The following is an 18,874-nucleotide window of genomic DNA, read 5'->3' on the forward strand; positions in this document are numbered from 1 at the left end:
CTTGCACCGATCATAACTCTTCATGTAAAAGAGCCTTGTGTTTTGCACTAACTCTGGAACACGAAGGGACGCTTCTCACCCTGGCCTTGGCGGGAAGTCATCCAGAGTCCTCTCTGGCTCTTGGAGAGTAAAAAGATCGGTACAATCGCTCTAAAACAGAGCCTCCCGGTGCTGAGTCGGTCTTCAGCAACAAGCGGCTACAGTGTGTACTACGGGTAGCAGGGGTGTGTTTAGAGCATGCGGGTGGCTTCCCTTCATTGACAGAAAGTCCCAGTACCGTGTCTACAAAAAAGACTCACGGAAAAGTCCGCACAGAAACGCCCATTCGAATAGCGTTTAACACAGCTCCACAATATTCAATAGTGCTCAGCTCAGCTCCAGCTTCCAGGGAAGGCGTGGGTTCCTGCAGTACAGATAGCTAGCCTGAGTTTGGGGCTTTCCCCATTATTAGTTAATTTCACTTAAAACGTCAAAGAATTGCTACACTTGGATTAATGACAACTAATGACAGCTCAAGGGCACATCCCCAGATTGTTTTTTTGCCTTTCTACTTCCCTCATAGGTTAACTTTTGTTTTGCTTTTTGAAGAATCACTCAATTTTTCTTCCCTACGAATTAAGATGGGGCTACATCCTAAAATTATTTTGAAATCAATTACTGTGTCCAAGTTCGGCCACAGCTCAAAAAACAAATGCAGCCAGGCCGAGGTGGGAGGGTTGCAGGTTTCAGGCCAGGGCAGACAGACAACACAGCAAGTCCCAGGCCTGGCTAAGTCACAAGGGGAGAGCCGGGCTCAAAAAATGGAAAAAGGGAAGAAGGCACGCTCTTCATGTCGCGGGCTTCCTGACGGGCACGGTGGGGTGGGGTGCTGTGCTAGCAGGCTCGCACCTCTGTCCTTCACGAGCGACGATGGCGGACAAAGGCTCCTGACTCAGCGCGCCACCACCACGTGCAGCCACCAAGCCACCAGCCGTGCAGGGAGAAAGGGGGGGGGGGAAGGAGCGCGTGATGACGCACGAACCCTTCCGCAGTGCGCGCCCCTCCCCCAGCGCGGCCGGCGCGGGCGAGGCCGTCTGCGCTTGCGCACCAGGCGCTCCCGCGCAGGCACCGCCGCGGACGCCCCCGGGAGGGGCGGGGTAGGGAGAGCGGGGGGGGGGGGTCCTCGCGCGCCGGAAGCGCTGGGGCCGGGCCTCTTCCGTCCGGACGCGGGGCGGCGAGCGGCCGGCGTGCTCCGAGCGCTCGGAGCGAAGCGCTGCCTGGCGGCCCTCGGCGGCCCCGGCCCCGGCCCGCGCGCGCCCCCGCCGAGCGAGCGAGCGGACGAGCGAAGATGGTGGGCCGCAACAGTGCCATCGCCGCGGGCGTGTGCGGCGCCCTCTTCATCGGCTACTGCATCTACTTCGACCGCAAAAGGCGGAGCGACCCCAACTTCAAGAACAGGCTGCGAGAACGTGAGTGGGCCCGCGCGACCCCGCTCCCCGACGCCCGACGCGATCCCCGCAGGCCGCCCCGGCCGCGCGCTGCGCCCGGGGTCCCGCCCGTGCCCGCGGCCCTCCATCTTGGAGGCGACCTGGGCTCCATCTTGCAGGCGACGGGATGGAGGCACGCTGGGCTCCCGGGAGGGGAACCGTGTCCCCTCCCACCCGTCTGTAATGTTTTTTTTTTCTTTCTTTTTAAGACGGGTCTTTAGTCCTGGGTGGGTTGGTGGTCATGGCAGTCCTCCCGCCTTCGCCTTCCAGGTATTGTCCCAGGCATGAGCCACCTCGCCCAGCCTCCATTAGACTTGTGGGCGGTGTGTGCGTGCTTGAGACCGGGGCCTGCCGTGTCGTTGAGGCTGGCTTGAATCACTAGCCCAGGCTAGCCTCGATCTCGTGGCTCAGCCGCCGTCCTTCAGCTCCTCGAGGGCTGTGCTAACAGGCACAAACCATCCGTTCCTCCTTCATTGTTGGAAGAGATTGTTCCCGTGTGTTTGCGGCAGTTTGGAGGCTGGCTTCGAACTCGTGGTGCCTCCCATTGCTGGCTTTACAGACGGGCGCCACCACATGGCTAACCCAATCCTTACCCCGAAATGGTTGCCTGTGGTGTGTGCAATCGTTCGCTAGAGCCTCCATCCGCAGACTCTGCGGGATCATCCTTGCATTCTTAAACCCTCTTGGCGGCTTCGCTCCGGTGCTTCCAAGATATGAGTGAATGCTAGAGAAAGTGCGGGGGAGTCCAAAGGGCTGCGCTCCTCACGTGGTTCAGCCTTATTTCATACCTGCGACATCTTTTAGGAAGTTTGCCGGATGGCGATAGCTAAGCGGGTTAATTCCTTTGGAAATCTTAAGAAAATAGTTTCGGGTTGAAGAAATCGTAAATTGTCGTTTCGGGGAAATTTGGGTTGTTTGGGGTTTTTTGTTTTGAGCCTGGTTTTCCATCTGTAGACTAGTGTGGCCTCAGAGTCAAGAGATCAACCTGCCTCGGACTCAAGTGCTGGCATTAAAGGCTTGGGGCACAGAGCCCTACTAGCCTTGTTTTCAGAAAAACCTTTCCGGCATTTCCTTTTGGCCCTTCTGGCGATTGAATACACGGCCTTTTTCAGACTCGGTTTTCCACCACTGCCTCTATCACGTTCTGTTCTATCTGCTTTGTGTTGTTGGTGGGTGTTTTTTTTTTTTTTTTTTTTTTTTTTGGTTTTTCGAGACAGGGTTTCGCTGTAGCTTTGGAGCCTGTCCTGGAACTCCCTTTATAGACCAGGCTGGCCTCGAACTCACAGAGATCCGCCTGCCTCTGCCTCCCGAGTGCTGGGATTAAAGGCGTGCGCCACCACCGCCCGGCTTTTTGTTTTTCTGTTTTTTTCCTCCTAACTTTAGTCAGGACCTACCTAAGTGAATTAGTAACTGTAGCTGTGGCACAAAAGGCAGGAACGAATCCACACTTTTGGATCTCTAGTACCGCTGCTGACAACGCTATTAATGAATGCCAGAGTTTCTTTAAATTTTTGCAAATAAATAGCGAGTAGTTCCAGTCTCTTTAAAGCCGTCTGCAGTCGAGTGAGTCTTAGGAATCTGAATAGTTGGTTTTGACTCATTTGCATTTGCAGTAAAAGACTAGTTTCTCCCTTCGTTTTCTTTTTGATATTTAATGAAAAGGAGCTTAAATTGAGTGTTTGAAATTGGATTAGGTGTCTTAACTCAGACTTCTGTTTCTGTAAGCAGATGATCCTCACTCCTCGCCCCAGAGGCTCCATCGGGCTTCTAAATGGCGTGAAAGACGCTCCATTGAGGAATGTGTTAGAGAGGCTACTTAGTTAGATGTTCAGATAATGTCTTGGATTTGGGGTGTGTCTGAATTTATATTTTGCACCTCTGCCACCCAGCACCCAGTGGATATAGTTACCGCAAGTTTACAAGTGTCGTTTGAGATTAATATCAGCAAGTAAAAAGCAAGGCCTGATTCTGCTGATTGGATGTGTACCTTGTTCCTGATGTGTTTTTCCCTGTGTCACAGAGACACTTGTATGAAACCACGCCCACGCACTTGTTAGTAAGTTAGATGGCTATGGAAAACTAATGGAGTTCATGGTCTTTTTATTTTCTCAAAATTCTGGTTTAGAACATTGTATTATTACACAGTTTTGCTTTGTTTTCAAGGTATTTTTGTCTGAAAGGTGTGTTGTCTGTATAGTGTCTGAGGGCAGGAGGTCTTGAACGGCTGCTTTCACATCGTAGGAATTGACCAACAGGTCCTGTAGTCATGTGTTGTCCTGGATTCATGGAGTACTTTAAGGTTTTTAGAGGCTTTTCTTATTTTTTTCTTTCTCTCTCTCTTTCTTTCTCTTTTTCTTTGGGGGGGGGTGTTGGAGACAGGGTTTCTCTGTGTAGCTTTGTAGACTGTCCTGGAACTAGCTCTTGTGGGCCAGGTTGGCCTTGAACTTACAGAGATCCTCTCACCTTTGCCTCCCAAGTGCTGGAGTTAAAGGCGATGCCACCACCACCCGGCTGAAGTTAGAGTTTTCTAATTTCTAATTTACCCAGTTAGTGCATAGAGAGCCCTTCACTTGGGCCACCTAGTTATTGTCCAGGTCATAGTATTGAGTGATTTGTTATTTTCTAGGTATTGAATATTTAACTGTGAGGTGCCAAGGGCAGAATATGAGCCTAGGTACTCTTGCCAGATGTTTGCATTTGTTAACTCACAAGCCTGCTGGAAGCCCCATAATTATGGAGATACTATTATTAGATCAGTTTGAATGAGGGCCAGGTTACTGTACCTTACTGTAGTGTAGGTCAGTACAAAAGGGGCTGTGGTGCGGGGAGATGGTGGCACACGCCTTTAATCCCAGCACTGGGAGGCAGAGGCAGGTGGATCTCTGAGTTCGAGACCAGCCTGGTCTACAGAGCTAGTTCCAGGACAGGCTCCAAAGCCACAGAGAAACCCTGTCTCGGGGGAAAAAAAAAACAAACAAACAAACAAAAAAAAGGGGGGGCTGTGGCCCCCACACACCAATGCCCTTTCTTATGGAGCACACCATTACAGAGCAGTGAGGTCATTTTTAAATAAGCAGCCATAGGCAGCAGAATGCATTTTGGAGCATGACCTCTTACCCTTTTCTTTTATGACCAAACATAAATACTACTGAGACCTTGGAACCTTATTGCACACCTGTAATCCCTGCACTTGAACTGGAGCAGAAGGATCTAGAGGTTAGGAGCCTCCACTGTAACAGATCAGACCAATCTGGATTCACAGAACTTGTCTCTAAAAAAACCCGCCGAAGTCAAATATTTTATTTTTACAAAATCATGCTGCTTAATAGTAAAGCTAGAATCTAGTATAACTCAGTAATAAATGCTTAATTCTTGTACCTTGCAAAGGGAGCTTAGTTCTGCTGGGGTGCAGCTGTTGGAACTGTCTCTGTCCTGTGCGTTGCTAGACCTGGGGGGGGGGGAGGCTGCTGTCCAGGGAGGCCGGGGTTCTGGGGTCAGGACTGTTTGTGAATTAATGATTGCTGAGTAGTCAGATGTGTTGATCCTTTTGATGATAGCCAAGTGAAATTTTATTTATTTATTTGTTTTTTTGTAGGAAGAAAGAAACAGAAGCTTGCTAAGGAGAGAGCTGGGATTTCAAAGGTAATAAAGTGGTCTTTGTGTTTATAACAGCAGGTTATCTGGGCCTGCTAGATTTTGGTGGTGGTGACAACAAATAGCTTACTGGAGAAACAGCAAGATGGGGGTTTCTAATGATGTGGGCACCAAGAGGTAAGTGTGTTCTCAGCCACTTGAGAATGGTTAAAATGCAGCATTTGAGTCCTTCCTCTGGTGTCCTTGGAAAGAGCCACACCTGGAACCCTAGTGTGGAGAGAGGAACTTAGGCCAGGCCTCCTGGGCACCCTCTGCAGTGGCAAAGGGAGCTCTGTGTATTAATCCCAAGGCTCTTTAAAGTTTTTAAACCTATGGACCACAACTGTACCAGATTCTGATGGATTTAAAAAAAATCGTAACTTGTAGAATATAATTTCATTTTGGGTCCTGTGTCACTAATTTTTAATGACTATGTAAGATTTTTTTTTAATCTACTTGATTAAAACTCGCCTGGGCTGTGTCATTGAACTGAGCAAACGCTAGTTCAGCTACATGTCGCTTTCCTTCTTGCTGACATTACTTCTTTGTAGAACATGAACTATTGGATCACGAATCAATCTTTTAGAAGCTCATTCAGGCAGGGAAAATGTGATCGAAAAGTGTTAGACTTTGTTATTTTGAACCAGATGAGTGATCAGCATAGCTGGTAGGAAATGGTTCTAGCGAATAGAAGCTGGGAGCTGTTGTCCTGCTATGTCCAGACTACTTTTCCAATCTGTGGGATACAGATGGGGAGATAACTTGAGATTGTGTGTAAGTGTGTGGGGCTGATGGGAGGAGTGTTGATTAAGATTGGAGAGGTGGAGCTGGGCATTGTCTGCCTGGCAAGCTCTCTACCGCTGAGCTCTGCCCTTTCCCTGTCAGTTGTTTATGGTTCATTATAAGAATGAGAGGTCACTGAGATGACCAGCAAATGCACAGTGACTCTGCCCTCATCCCTCAGAGGTGTGTCTGGTGACCTGGGGCTCCCTGAGGCCGGAGGTTTGAAGCTTTGTGGCCACCCTGGTAAGATGCTGTCAAATATAAAGAGGACTGGGAATGTAGCTCAGTAGTAGAGTGCTTTTCTAGTATGCAAAGGGCCTTAAGTCCAAGCAACAAACGAATGGATGATAGTGTTTGTCTATAATGGCCACAAAAAAGCATCGTATAGATGATACAGATAGATATAGGTAATAGAGGTTTGTAAAGATGGTATAGACAATATAGATATTTGTGTTTTTTAGATTCCTTAGCTTTTTTTTTGACTAAGTTTTTGTTCTTAGAATGGGTGCTCATTTGTTGTGCTACCACTGTCATTTTTAAATTTTATTGGCTTTCTGTGTGGGTTGTATTCTCGTTTAATTTCTAAATATTCCTTTTCCAGTTACCTGACTTAAAGGATGCTGAAGCTGTTCAGAAGTTCTTCCTTGAGGAGATACAGCTTGGTGAAGAGTTATTAGCACAAGGTAATAGTCATTCCAGGATTGAGAAAGTAGAGTGAATTATTCATATTGATAAAAATGTATAATGACAGGATTTTCTTGCATAGTTGATGTTAGAAAAAGGATTCTAAACATTTCAAGGTGAGTTTCTCGGTGCTTTGTACTAAGGCTGGCTCCGGAAAGACAGACCGTAGGCTGCCATTGTTCGGCACTGGGTTTTATGTGAGTCTTAGGCTCACATGCTCTGTCACAGAGCAAGTGGAGGATGAGGTAAGAGTTGAGTGGAAGCCTGGCGGTGGTGGCGCACACCTTTAATCCCAGTACTCAGGAGGCAGAGGCAGGCGGATCTCGGGGAGTTTGAGGCCAGCCTGGTCTACAAGAGCTAGTTCCGGGACAGGTTCCAAAGCTACAGAGAAACCCTGTCTCGAAAAACCAAAAAAAAAAAAAAAAAATTGAGTGGAGCTAGGTGAGAACTTCCATTTTTACAGGTGACTCTGAAGTCATTTAGAGTGTGTGTGTGTCCGTGTGTCCTCGTAGTGCAGTGTAAATAGTGACTGAATGTGATCTCAGTTTGCCAGCGCGCACCTAGTCATCAGGAACAGACACTGGCATCTCGTCACAGAAAGGCCAAGGATCTGTCCTAGAGAGCTGCCAGTTTTCAGTCCACATTGTAATCATGAAGTATATTCTAACACTATCAAAAGACTTGGGATAGCTGAATTTGCTGGTGAGAGTGAGGGCAAGCAGACAGAAAGGCACAGCTTTCTGTCATGTCTGTCTGTGGGCTGCCTCCAGGAAGTGTGGCCAGGATTTAGGGTGGGTTTTCAACCTTAGATAGTCCCACCAAGAAAAATAACTCAGATGTGCCCAGCTACTTGGATTTCAGTTAATTTTCCAATTAGTCGAGTTAACAACAGCCAGAGTAGTCATCATACCAGGTGTTCCTAGCATCTCGTTTCAGATCTGATCAGTTACATGGCCCAGAATTTAGATACTTAATTACTTTCACTTATTCAATCAAGTTTGTTTTTGTTGTTTGGTTTATTTTTCATCCTTATATATATCTTTATCTTTTATTTTTTTTTCCTTTCTGAGACATACTGTGTAGCAGCTCTGACTATCCTGGAATTCAATTTGTAATCCAGCCTACCTCTGCCTCCCGAGTGCTAGGATTAAAAGGCATTTGTTACCATGCCCAGCTACTGAATATCTTAATAGGTATTTTTTGTTTTAGAATTGGGTAACATTTTGTTCTATACTATAGGATGTGTAGTGATATTTTATTTGTACAAGTACAGGTTGCCTGAAGGTCAGAGTGCAAAGCTAAGCCACTAGAAGCCAGAGAGCGGTGGCACACAGTTTAGTCCCCCAACTCTGTTGGACTCAGAGGCAGGTGGATCTCTGTGAGTTCAAGGCCACCCTGGGCTACACAAGATAAATCCAGAAACAGATCCAGGTGTTGGTGGCTCACACTTTGAATCCTGGCACTAGGGAGGTGGAGACAGATTATATGGCTGGGTGGAGAAAGAAATATAAAGACTGGACCTCACCCTTTCGGTCTGAAGATTTGGTAGAGGTAAAAGGTGTCTCTAGTGGTTGGCTGCTTTGCTCTTCTGATCTTCAGGTTGAGCTCCAGTATCTGTCTCTGGGTCTCTGGGTTTTTATTATTCATGCTACAAGGATGGTTCCTATTTAAAACTTTTTGAAGTTGTTGCTGTCATTAATAAAATTGGTATTTCAGATTTTATACTGGATTCAGTTAGAGTTGAATTTCATGCATAATGTGTTATTGTGTTGTTTTATGAGAGAGTTTATGGTGGCGATCATCTTAACCCTTTTAAAATTCAGTGTGTTTGTGGGAGATGCACGTGAATTCCACATGTTGGTGTAGGGTCAGAGGAAATCTTGGAAACAGTTCTCTTCCACTCTTAGGTGAGGCTGGGGATTGAACTAAGGTATCCAGGCTTACTTTAGCTTTACTTGCTGAGCCACATCACGGGCCACAACTTCTTAGATTTTTTTTCCTAAGAGAAGATTTCACCAAAAGTCAGAGATGTTCTTGTATTCAAATAACTAGCAAACTTATTTCCAGACTTTTCCCAGATTAAAACCAATTTGAGTAGGAAAACTTAGAAGAATAGATTTTCCAAGGTGCTCTAGGGAGGCCCAGGCACTGTGTGTTCTTTGCAACAGGGTGGTGCTTCAGCCTGGAGTGAATTAGTTCCTCTGTTCTAGCCAGCTGCAATTTCAGCACTGACAAATGGACAGAAAAGCTTATTGCCAGAACTGGTTCAGAAGAGGCCTGGTGTGTGCTGGAGTAGGAACTGAGTAAAGCCAATCATTCAGTCAGCTCCAGCTCTATGTCCCACAGTCTCGGGGCCTGGCCCTGCGTAGGGTCTCCTGATGGGTATCATTACATCTTCTCATGCCCGAGGAAAGGAACTGGTCATGCACGTCAGAGTGGTGGCTGCACGGTCAGCTGGTGTCCTGATTGTATGGGTGGGATAACCATAATTCCCACGAGGGCAGAGACTGAGCTATTTCTGACCATGCTTGAGAGGTTCTTAGGTGCTGGTGCCCCACTCTCCACAGCCGGCAGCTGGTGAAATACGTCCATTCCGTGGGTGCAGGGAAATTCAGTGCTGGTTGTTTTACTTGTCCCCATTCGATCTGTTGGTGACTACGTTTTGACGGCCACAGATAACATGTGGTTCTGTACACTCTTGCAGGTGACTACGAGAACGGTGTAGACCACCTGACAAATGCGATTGCTGTGTGTGGGCAGCCTCAGCAGCTGCTGCAAGTGTTACAGCAGACTCTCCCACCACCAGTGTTCCAGATGCTTCTGACCAAGCTTCCAACCATTAGTCAGGTAAGTGCCTCAGAGTAGCCTGTGAATTGATTGGTCTGAGGACTAGATGCTCAGGGGCAAGTCTGCTGAGCATATTATAATATTGGATATGCCAGACTGGAAATGGTTTTCCTAATGATACATTAAGCAGGTAAGTAGCATAAGGTCCAGACCTGTATCAGATGTGAATCATAAGTGTACATGGTTGGTGTTGAGTGTGAGGCCTTTACATTTGAGTCCCTAAGTTCAGGCCAGCCGGCTCGTGCTCAGGATGCAGTGCGTTTTGGAGCCCTCGCCCTTTGTGCTCAAGGCTCTGGGCAAGCTTGTTGGACATCATATCAAGTTTTCAGTTTAGTTAACATAGGGGATACAGAAGTCAAGATTGCATAACCTGGGCCATCCTGGTTCCATGTGTCAGGCTTGGTACTGTCTGCCTCCTGCTGCTGTGGGCTTTGAATTGGTGCTGTGTGACATACATTCCTCAATTTCTCCTGCGAGGGACAAAGGGCATGTTAAAATGTTAATACAGCTGAGTGTGAGCACACACCTGTCATCCCAGCACTTTCAGGGTCTGAGGCACGGCTATTTAGTGAGATTTTGTTTCAAAATATTAAGTACAAATTGGCTAAACTTTCACTACCATGCATTCTTTCTAAGGAGACCAAAATGAGGCTCAGATCAGCTACTGCATGTGCTGATTGCTAGTTCCATATGGATCAGAGTTAGCAAAGTGATGATGGCAAGGAAGTTTTCACAAGGTTTTTCAGTAACTTAATAGTTTTCCAACTTTTTTCTTTCATGGTTTTGTGCCTTATTCAAGTTAGGTGCAGGCTTCACCATTGAGTCACAGTCTTGGCTCCTTTGCACCGATTGTTAACTCAGCTAGGTTGGAAGAGGCCTGGGGAGAAATTAAATTTCCCTAAGATTTCCAGAAGATTTAGAATACCTGGAACTTGAACTACACCCAGCAGTGGTTGTGTACGCCTTTAATCCCAGCACTCTGGAAGGCAGACACAGGTGGATCTCTGTGAGTTCGAGGCTAGCCTGGTCTACATAGTGAGTTCCAGGACAGCCAGGGCTGTTACACAGAGAAACCCTGTCTTACCCTGTCTTGAAAAACAAAACAAAAAACTGATTACAAGAACTTAACGTGTTTTTTTTTTTGTTTTTTTTTTTTTGTTTGTTTTTTTTTTGTTTGTTTTTGTTTTTTGGTTCTTTGAGACAGGGTTTCTCTGTGGTTTTGGAGCCTATCCTGGAACTAGCTCTTGTAGACCAGGCTGGTTTCGAAACTCAGAGAGATCCACCTGACTCTGCCTCCCAAGTGCTGGGCTTAAAGGCTTGCGCCACCACCGCCTGGCTTAAGTTTTTTTTTTTTTAATTAAAGATATTTATTTATTATGTATATAACATTCTTCCTCCGTGTATGCCTGCAGGCCAGAAGAGGGCACCAGATCTCATTATATATAGATGGTTGTGAGCCACCATGTGGTTGCTGGGAATAGAACTCAGGACCTCAGGAAGAACAGTCAATGCTCTTAACCACTGAGCCATCTCTCCAGCCCTTGAATTAAGTTTTAAATTTAGATGAATATGGTTCCATTCTGTCCACACCCCAGTTAACGTTATGTGCTGTTGAAGGGGTAACTTCTGTAGTTTGTGATGCCGTAATCATAGCCAGTTCTGGACATGGATTTAGCTGTTATATATCAGTCCAGGAGCCACCTGGCTATGTCACAGTGTGACGCGGGTTAGCATCTAAATTCTCAACAGGTTGTATTACTCTATTACCTTGTTTTTTGTCAGTTAAATGTAGATTGAGGGGGAGGGTGTTAATTTTGGAATGCAGTATTGCTTCTTGTAATGGCTGGGGGCTGGAAGGGAAATGACCTGTAGGAACACAGCTTGGTAAGAGCGCCAGCTGCTGTCCTTGGTTTGTGTGGCGTGAAAAGTTTGTAGATTACTACATAATTGACAGCATTCTGCCTTGTACTTCATGTATTCACTTGGATTCTGGTGTGAAACTGAAGCTTGTGTGGTGACACCCCAACACCACCACCAGTCCCCTCCCCTCAGCAGCCCTGGCGCTGAGATTGCAGGGCTGTCTCCATGCCCAGCTGGTCTTGTCTTCTCAGACAGCAATGTGTGAAGTGAAGGATGGGGGAACTCGAGCAAGGGTTAGTGTAAGTTGAAGTTAAGACACTTGTCAATTAATTTTCTTTTTCTTTACAGAGAATTGTAAGTGCTCAGAGCTTGGCTGAAGATGATGTGGAATGAGCCAGATATCAACACTATAAAATCTGTTAAAAATGATTTAACCATTAGCTTGGAAGCTGCTCGGCTCTGGGGGAATAAGGGCAAATGTGCTTGTCATGAACTGTCCTACACTGAAGTCTACCAAAGTGAATGTGTGCTTTGAGTAGATCCATTGTCTGTTCTATTTATTTTTTCCAGTGAAAAGTATTTTGATAGGACTTTTCATTTTATAAATACACAGAGTTAACCAAAATATCATGGATTTCGTTTATTCTTATGACATGGAATTCAAATGTAAATACAGTAAGTAGAGTATTACTGAGATAAAAACACCCAGAGATGAATTTTGAAAGATTGGAAGAGAGTAAGAAGGATAGTTGAATAATGCCCATTTTTAAAGACTAGTACATTTTACTGTAAGTCATAAAATTGGATAGAAACATGTGTTTGTGAAAACTGAGCATTAAAATCTTACCGAGACCGTTTCTTTCTGTTTACTCTTGAACATGTGAAGTGTGCTGTTAGCGATCCCATTCCTCCCGTGCTTCCTTAAAAACTTAGTCTGCATCTGTGGCTTAATGTCTTTTGGGCACTAACGCCTAGTATTCCGAGCACCTGGCTGCAGGTAGCTTTGCCTGCTGTATGCTCATTCAGCTCTGTGTGGACTGAGTGTCGGTCTGCTCATCTCGGGGGTGGCTCTTCAGTGTGGAGCCTGATTGGTTCTGTTGAGTGTCTTCAGGTCCATCTCCAGCTGTTGACTGATGGTTATTTCAGAACAACCAGGGCTTGCACTAGTTTATATTCTGAATTTGCATGTTTGCCTGGCTTGGTGTTTCCATAGTTAAACCTCTCAATAGACTAGCTTCTTTGTCAGTTGTCGGCTGATGTGATCCTCTTGCTACCGTGTCAGTTAACCAGGAGCTTGTCTGTGGGGCAGTTGTGATGGTCGACTTGTGTCTCCTCCCTTTCTGCCTATACCAGTGCATCTCTTCAGTCCCGCGGATGACTCAGCAGATCACCTGGTGACGTGAGCTGTTTCTGAGCTGAGGGTGAAGGCCTTAGGGTCTGTGCTGGTATCTGTTCACCGAGCAGCATTCTCAGGGGCAGCTCGTCGGCCTCCATGCCTTAGACTTGCTTGGCTTTCCTCACCTTTTCCATGGGTTTGTTGTGATGGTCATATGCACATAGGAAGAACCTGGAGTAAGGCTTAACTAGTTTCTGCCTCTGGTTGGACAACTCCCTTCATGTAAGAACCTTGCTCTAGTAGTTTCTGGTGGAATGCCAGGCCCAGAGGCACACATTTGAGCCTGTCTATAAGCCCTTGCCAGGCCTTTGATCCTGAACCTTTTAAAACAGTGCTTTCTAGGTAGACATGTTCTCTGGTAGGGTATAGAGCCACCCCAGGGATGAGTGAGCATCATAATGGTGACTGGTCAAGACATTGTCCTGCATCAGCCCAGATAAGGGAGGGTGGGGTGGGAACGGGACTGGTAGGGAACTGCTGGAGAGGTGTCCTAGTGTGCGTTGGGTGGGCTGGCTGGCTCCTCTGCAATGACAGTGGAGAGGGTAGAGATGCAGCCTCTTTTTTTTTTTTTAGTAATGGATGTGCCATCAGCGTTGTCGCCTTTGAACACTAGCTGTGTGTGTGAAGGACTGCTTTCCTCTACAGAAGCAAGTGTTGAACACTATTCTCGAGCCAGAAAGCCTTGGTGCTAGGCAGTGATACACATAACTAAAAGCATTTTAAATAGAGCTGCCTGAAAGGTGGTGTAAATGCCCTTAGTGTGCACACGGGCAAAATCCAGGTGTTGGTGATCCTTTTATCTCATTGTCCACTTGCCTTTATGACCTTGAGTCAACCTATGGACCAGAACATCCACTTCACTGTTCCTGCTGAAGAAATGGGGGATTTGGTGTGTGATCATGACAACGAATATCCCTTCTAACAGAGAAAGTGTTTATTGCTTGTGACTCAGCTGTATTAAAGGGTTTGGAGAGCATGTGGCTTGGTGTGTATTTGCAGAACTGAATGCGGTTGATTTTGGTGACTAGAAAGCACACCAGCCTTTTAGGTTAGCGTTCTTTTGGAAAAGCTGTGTGCCCTCACCCGCCCCTACCCCTCAAAAGCCCATTACTCCTCGACTTCCAGTGTGGAAAGTATCCAAATTCCAAGTTACGAAGTTCTGCCTTAATGCCAGTAGGTGAGGGCTTCTGTGTAGTCTGGGGTGGGGGCGGTGTCTGGCAGCCAGAGTGATCGTAGCTATTAGACTGCTGTCTCTAAAAGGGACCGTGTTTCCTGGTGACCGAGACACTACATACTTGATGACAATGCCTAGTCACTGTTGAAAGTCTGGACCATAACAACTCAGCATTTTTGAAATATTTAAAAAAACTTCTATAGCTCAACTTGATGGATTTATTTACAAAATCACACTAAGCACTTTCTTTTTCTGCTCTGGAACGCAAGAATTGTGTAATTTTACTGTGTGGGGGTGGTGGTGGGACACACAAAAAGTTAGAGTGAAGGCATTGTGAAATGAACCTTTTAAGGCCATTTTAGTACATTAGGATCCTGGCAGCATGGTGAGGCTTCATGCAAAAACTGCCGAGAGTCAAATTTTACCAAGAAGCAGGGGGGCTGGAAGGTGAGAGTTGACCCTGGAGGATGGTTTAGCAGGCCTTCATTAGGGGGACGGGTAGGTGGGCCTGGCATGTGCAGGTGTGATCCGAACGTAGTGGAGACGGACCTGCTGGGCCTCGCTGAGGTACAGGCTATGTTGCAGACTTTGAGTTCACCTCAAAGCAGTTTAGGGGATGACAGTTAACCCCTGAGGGATAAAGCCTTGCGGAGGCTAGGGTTGGCACAGTCTGCTGGCAATGCTGTCCGGATCACATTCCTTAAGGCCCTCGGTTTCCTGTGTTAGGGCTCCACTGGCAGAGTAACCCCTTTTCAGTCCCCACTCTCCTCTCTTGCCTTAGCCTCTCAAGTGCTGGAGTTGCTGAATGTATCACTGCCTATTAGTGCATGGTCATAGTAGAACAGCCCCCTTGCAACCATCTGTCATGGGGGGGCACTTGTGCTCCCATCATCTGGGTGACAGAATTGTGAGTTTGAGGTCAGCTTTGGACCCTGTGGAGGCTGGAAGGTTAAGGATTTGAATTAGAATAAACTGACAAGGCTGAGCTCATTGGAAGGAAGCTGGGGTTGTTTCACTAATTTGTTTTCATTCATTTTGTTTTTCAAATAACTTTCACGCTGATCCTCTTGTGTTCATCTATGGAATGCTTGGTTTACAGGTGTGTGCTTCCATGCCTGTTATTTAAAACAGACTCCAGTATGTAGATCCAGCTGCCTTGTCGTTTCCCCTGCCATCCCTCCCAAGTGCTCAGTGTCAGCGCCAGGATCAGACCCTGTCACTGATGGGTCTGGATCTTGTCTTGTTCCTGAGATAGCCCTGAGTAGCTCGAAGAGGCTGTAACTTCCAAGGCTGGGACCACAGGCATTTGCCTCTATGGCTTTGCTTTTCAAGAGTTTTGAGTTTCATGAAAAAACTTGTTTTTGACTTGATGTTACAACAGAATTTCCAGCACTTTTGGAATGATCCACGTCATGCTGTGTTTATGTAGAGTGTTGTGAACTAATTATAAAATTGGAATATTGACCAGCTGTGAAATTCTAAAGAGGCTCTGCAGGATCAGGTGATACCTAAAATTATATAATGTAAGAGCACATTCATCTCATTCATATGCACCTCATCGTTTTGAAATAAATGCCTTTATGATTTATTACCAGTAATGTTTAATTTGTCTTTCATGGACCCAGTACCTGGGATCATGTAGAAATTTCTTGGGTTAACAGGTTTGCCAGTGGGAAGTTAAGCTTCTAAGTAAACGTGACTCCTGCCTGCAGATTTGCCTCTGTTTCCTGCCAGCAGCACTGTCTTTTGCTGGGAGGGTGCAATGCAGTCTGGACACCTGCTTCCTCTCCTCCAGCTAAACCCCTTACCTCCATTCACAGACCTTGAATATTTTAAAATATTGAAACTGCCAAGTACAGAATCTTCACAGGTCAGGATAGCACCCTTGATAATTCTGCCTAGTGGGCTGTGATGGGGTGCAGCTATCGTTTCTGACTGGAACCGAGGCAGGAGGATTACCCCAAGTTTCAAGCCAGCAGTGAGACTGTCTCGATAAGATAAATTAAGAAAGGTTCACTTTAGGCTACTCTTGGGTCTCTCTGCCTTGCCTTCTCAGTGATTAGTGAGAAAAGGGGAAAGAGACTGGCCACTGATCGGCTGGGCAGATGAGGGAAGTGCTAGGCCACGGCTTTGCACACCTGACCTCGTGCTACTGGGAGAGGGGAAGGCAGAAGACATGGGTCTCCATGCAAGACATGGCCTCTCAGCGCCGGTGTGGGTGTGAAAGTTGTTCACATTGGAGAGTGTCCTTGCATGAGAATCTCATTGGGTTGGCCATGCACAGTGAAGCTGATTGTAACATAGTGTGGATGGGTTTCATCCAACCCAGTGAAGGCCTGCATAGAGAAAAAAAGAGGGCTCCCTAAGCCAGGCTGTACTGTTTAGAAGGCCCCACCGTCCTTTGGGCACTCGGATCTGGACCTGCATGAGTGAATGTCCCATGGGGTCTGTCTCTGGAAAACCTAGTGATTACAGTGTGTCCTGCTGGCAGCCATTTTTAAACCCTCTACGGAAATGACAAGCCTTTCTTACAACACATTCTTTGTGCTTTTGTGCCACCTAGTGTCACTTGTAGGAACTGCAGGCTGCTGGCCTTCCTGCCCCCTACCAGCACTTAGGGACACCTAAACACATAGTGGGCGTTCATATTTCGGTGCACCTTTTGTTTTTTATTCAGTTACCTAACAGAGCTTCCTACGCACAGGACGTTGCAGCAGACACACAGACGATTGGTCTGTGTCATCCTGTGTCCTATCCCGTTGTCCTGTCTTCTCCCCTCCAGCCCCTCCACACAGTTAGAGACAGAATAAAAGCTAATTCCAGCTGTGCAAGGACAGGGCCAGGACCGATGAGCAAAGGAGGTGATCCAGGATGGGGGACTGATAGGTGGTTCCCGATGCTTGTTTGCTGTGTTCCAGGCTGTGAGCTTGGGACTGGCCATACCCCTGGGCAAAAGCATCTTTCTAAGGGGCAGCCCTGCACTCATAAGCTTCAAACAAGGGACAAAGGTCTGATGTTTTAGAAGGCGGGGTGTGGGGGGAGGTGACCAGACCCTGCTGTACCAGGCAGGAGGGCTGCCCCTCTGCCCCTGTCTGAGAATGACCAGGAGGAAGAGGAGAGCTGGTTTGTGAATGGTAAAGTGGCGTGGGAGGACCGTGTCTAGTTTCCCTGTGTTCCCTGCCCCGCACTTACCAGGACAGGCTGCCAAGGGAAGGGGAAGGCTGGGATGGGACTGGCCTAGGAAGTAATCTGTGTTTGGGATAAAGCTATCCAGCAGTTGTCCAGTCTCAGAAGGGCTGAACTAGGGCAGATAAAATGCAGGAATTCAGATGGATGGTGGGGTTAGGATCTGAAGCAGAACCAACTGAGTCCACCTCACGCAAGGCATCAGGCGCTGGGTAGATCCACCCCCTTTCCTGGTGGTACTTCAAGGTAAAGGAGCTGGAAACAATGTCACAGGCTACAGAGGTCACAGAAGAGGTGGGTGCTAAGGGGCAGGCCAATTGGCTTGAGGTCCTCCGTGCCGGTGGGGTAGGCTACTCTTTTTACCTGTCCCTCTTCAAGATGGCCTTCCCTACAGTCAACCGCTAAAGTCACTATAAGAGCTTGCTATTTGCCTCTTGGACTCAGTTTCTTTACCACAAAATGGAGTTTCCTATATTTATTTTTGAGACTTCTGTAGCTCGGACTAGTCTTGAACTTGCCATGTGGAAGAGAGGATGGCTTTAGACTTCTGTTTCTCTTGCCTCTCCTTCCCGACTGTTCTAGCTTATTAACCAAGCCTTGTGTCCTAGGCTCTACTCCTGAGTTATATCCCCAGCCAGGGTGCTGCTTTCTTGCCATCCAAGGGGGGTGGGACCATATCTGTCCTCTGGTCCATTGCAGATGAAACACATCAGGCAGATGGAAATCAGGGTCTGGGGCCATGCTGCAACTTCCTGAATCCAACACAGAATGCAAGTACCATGAGTGTAGCAGCACAGAGGAGGAGCTGGGGAGGACTGTCCCTCTTCAGGGAACCACAGAACTAGGGCATTCACGACAGGCCTGGCCTTCGGTGTGGAGACTTCTTGGTTTCTAGGGACTCTGACCAGCTAAGCTGGGCTGAGCAGGCAACATCCTCCAGCCAGTGCTAGGGTGCTCCTGAGTAAAACCAAGAGTCCACACCCAGCCTTCCTGCTGGGACTTCCTGAGTCTGCAGATTCTTACCCCCTCTCAGCTTCTGACAGCTTCTAATGTTTGGGCTTGGGAGTAGCCCTTTATTAAAGGACAGCAGAGTCCCAGGTGGCTGCCCTCACCCCACTTCTGCCTCTTGGCTTCGTTTTCTTGCCTCATCTTTCCACATAATTCATTTAGACATTTAAAAGTTTCCCAGCATGCTCTGAGTTGCCACAAACACTGCCATTGTGTGCAGGGCTCTGGAATGCTAAGAATCCCAGGGCACCGTAACATGGGTCATGGCCTTTGTGGTGGTTGGTGGCTGAGCAAGGCCCAGAAGCTGCTGGCTTCATATGGTGTGTGTGTGTAGTTGCATCATGAGTGCTGGTGTGTCCCGCTCTCCCTGGCTTCCTCAAATTATCCTTGCACCAGGCACTCCCATCCGTTCTCCCAGAATCATTAACACCATCTATTTAAGGAACATCTCTTGGCCCCCACTGTGTGTGACAGGCAGGGTTTGTCAGGAGATGTCAGAGAAGACAAAGCTTGGTGTATTTGATCTGCAGCCGCAAGGGTGTGTTGTGGTTTAATAAAAAGCTGAACAGCCAGTAGCTAGGCAGGATTTCCAGGCACAGGATGCGGAGAAGGAGTCATGAGGAACCAGATCCATCAGGATGGGCACTACGGAGATGAGGTAATAAGGAGACAGAAGGTAAGTTAACAAAAATGGGTTAAATTTAGCTAGCTATCTAGAAACAAGCCCACCCTAGGGCCAAACTTTCACAAGTCTCCATGTCGTGATTTGGGAGCTGGCTGGCGGGACAAAGGCTCTCAGTGAGGTGTGCTTTTTTACTTCTTATGCAGAAACATGGA

At 47.2% G+C, this 18,874-nt stretch overlaps 1 protein-coding gene, 1 long non-coding RNA gene and 1 other non-coding gene across 3 annotated transcripts; all 3 read left to right on the forward strand.

The window, feature by feature from the left end:
• The first annotated feature begins 1,166 nt into the window (after positions 1-1,166).
• On the forward strand, positions 1,167-15,431 carry Tomm20 (translocase of outer mitochondrial membrane 20). The gene is made up of 5 exons (XM_050146964.1): positions 1,167-1,448; positions 5,062-5,108; positions 6,484-6,565; positions 9,271-9,413; positions 11,622-15,431. Exons 1-5 carry the CDS (start codon positions 1,328-1,330, stop codon positions 11,664-11,666), a joined length of 438 nt encoding a protein of 145 aa, XP_050002921.1. The 5' UTR covers positions 1,167-1,327; the 3' UTR covers positions 11,667-15,431.
• On the forward strand, positions 1,455-3,766 carry LOC126504576 (uncharacterized). Its single transcript, XR_007592644.1, has 2 exons — positions 1,455-3,522; positions 3,630-3,766. It is a non-coding gene; the product is annotated as an uncharacterized lncRNA (long non-coding RNA).
• Positions 2,132-2,265, forward strand: LOC126504726 (small nucleolar RNA SNORA14). Its single transcript, XR_007592698.1, has one exon. It is a non-coding gene; the product is annotated as a small nucleolar RNA SNORA14 (small nucleolar RNA).
• Positions 15,432-18,874: the final 3,443 nt, after the last annotated feature.

This window comes from Alexandromys fortis, unplaced genomic scaffold (assembly GCF_014885135.2).
Source record: "Alexandromys fortis isolate MF-2015 unplaced genomic scaffold, M_Fortis_MF-2015_v1.1 scaffold_12, whole genome shotgun sequence".
Lineage (NCBI taxonomy): Eukaryota > Metazoa > Chordata > Mammalia > Rodentia > Cricetidae > Alexandromys > Alexandromys fortis.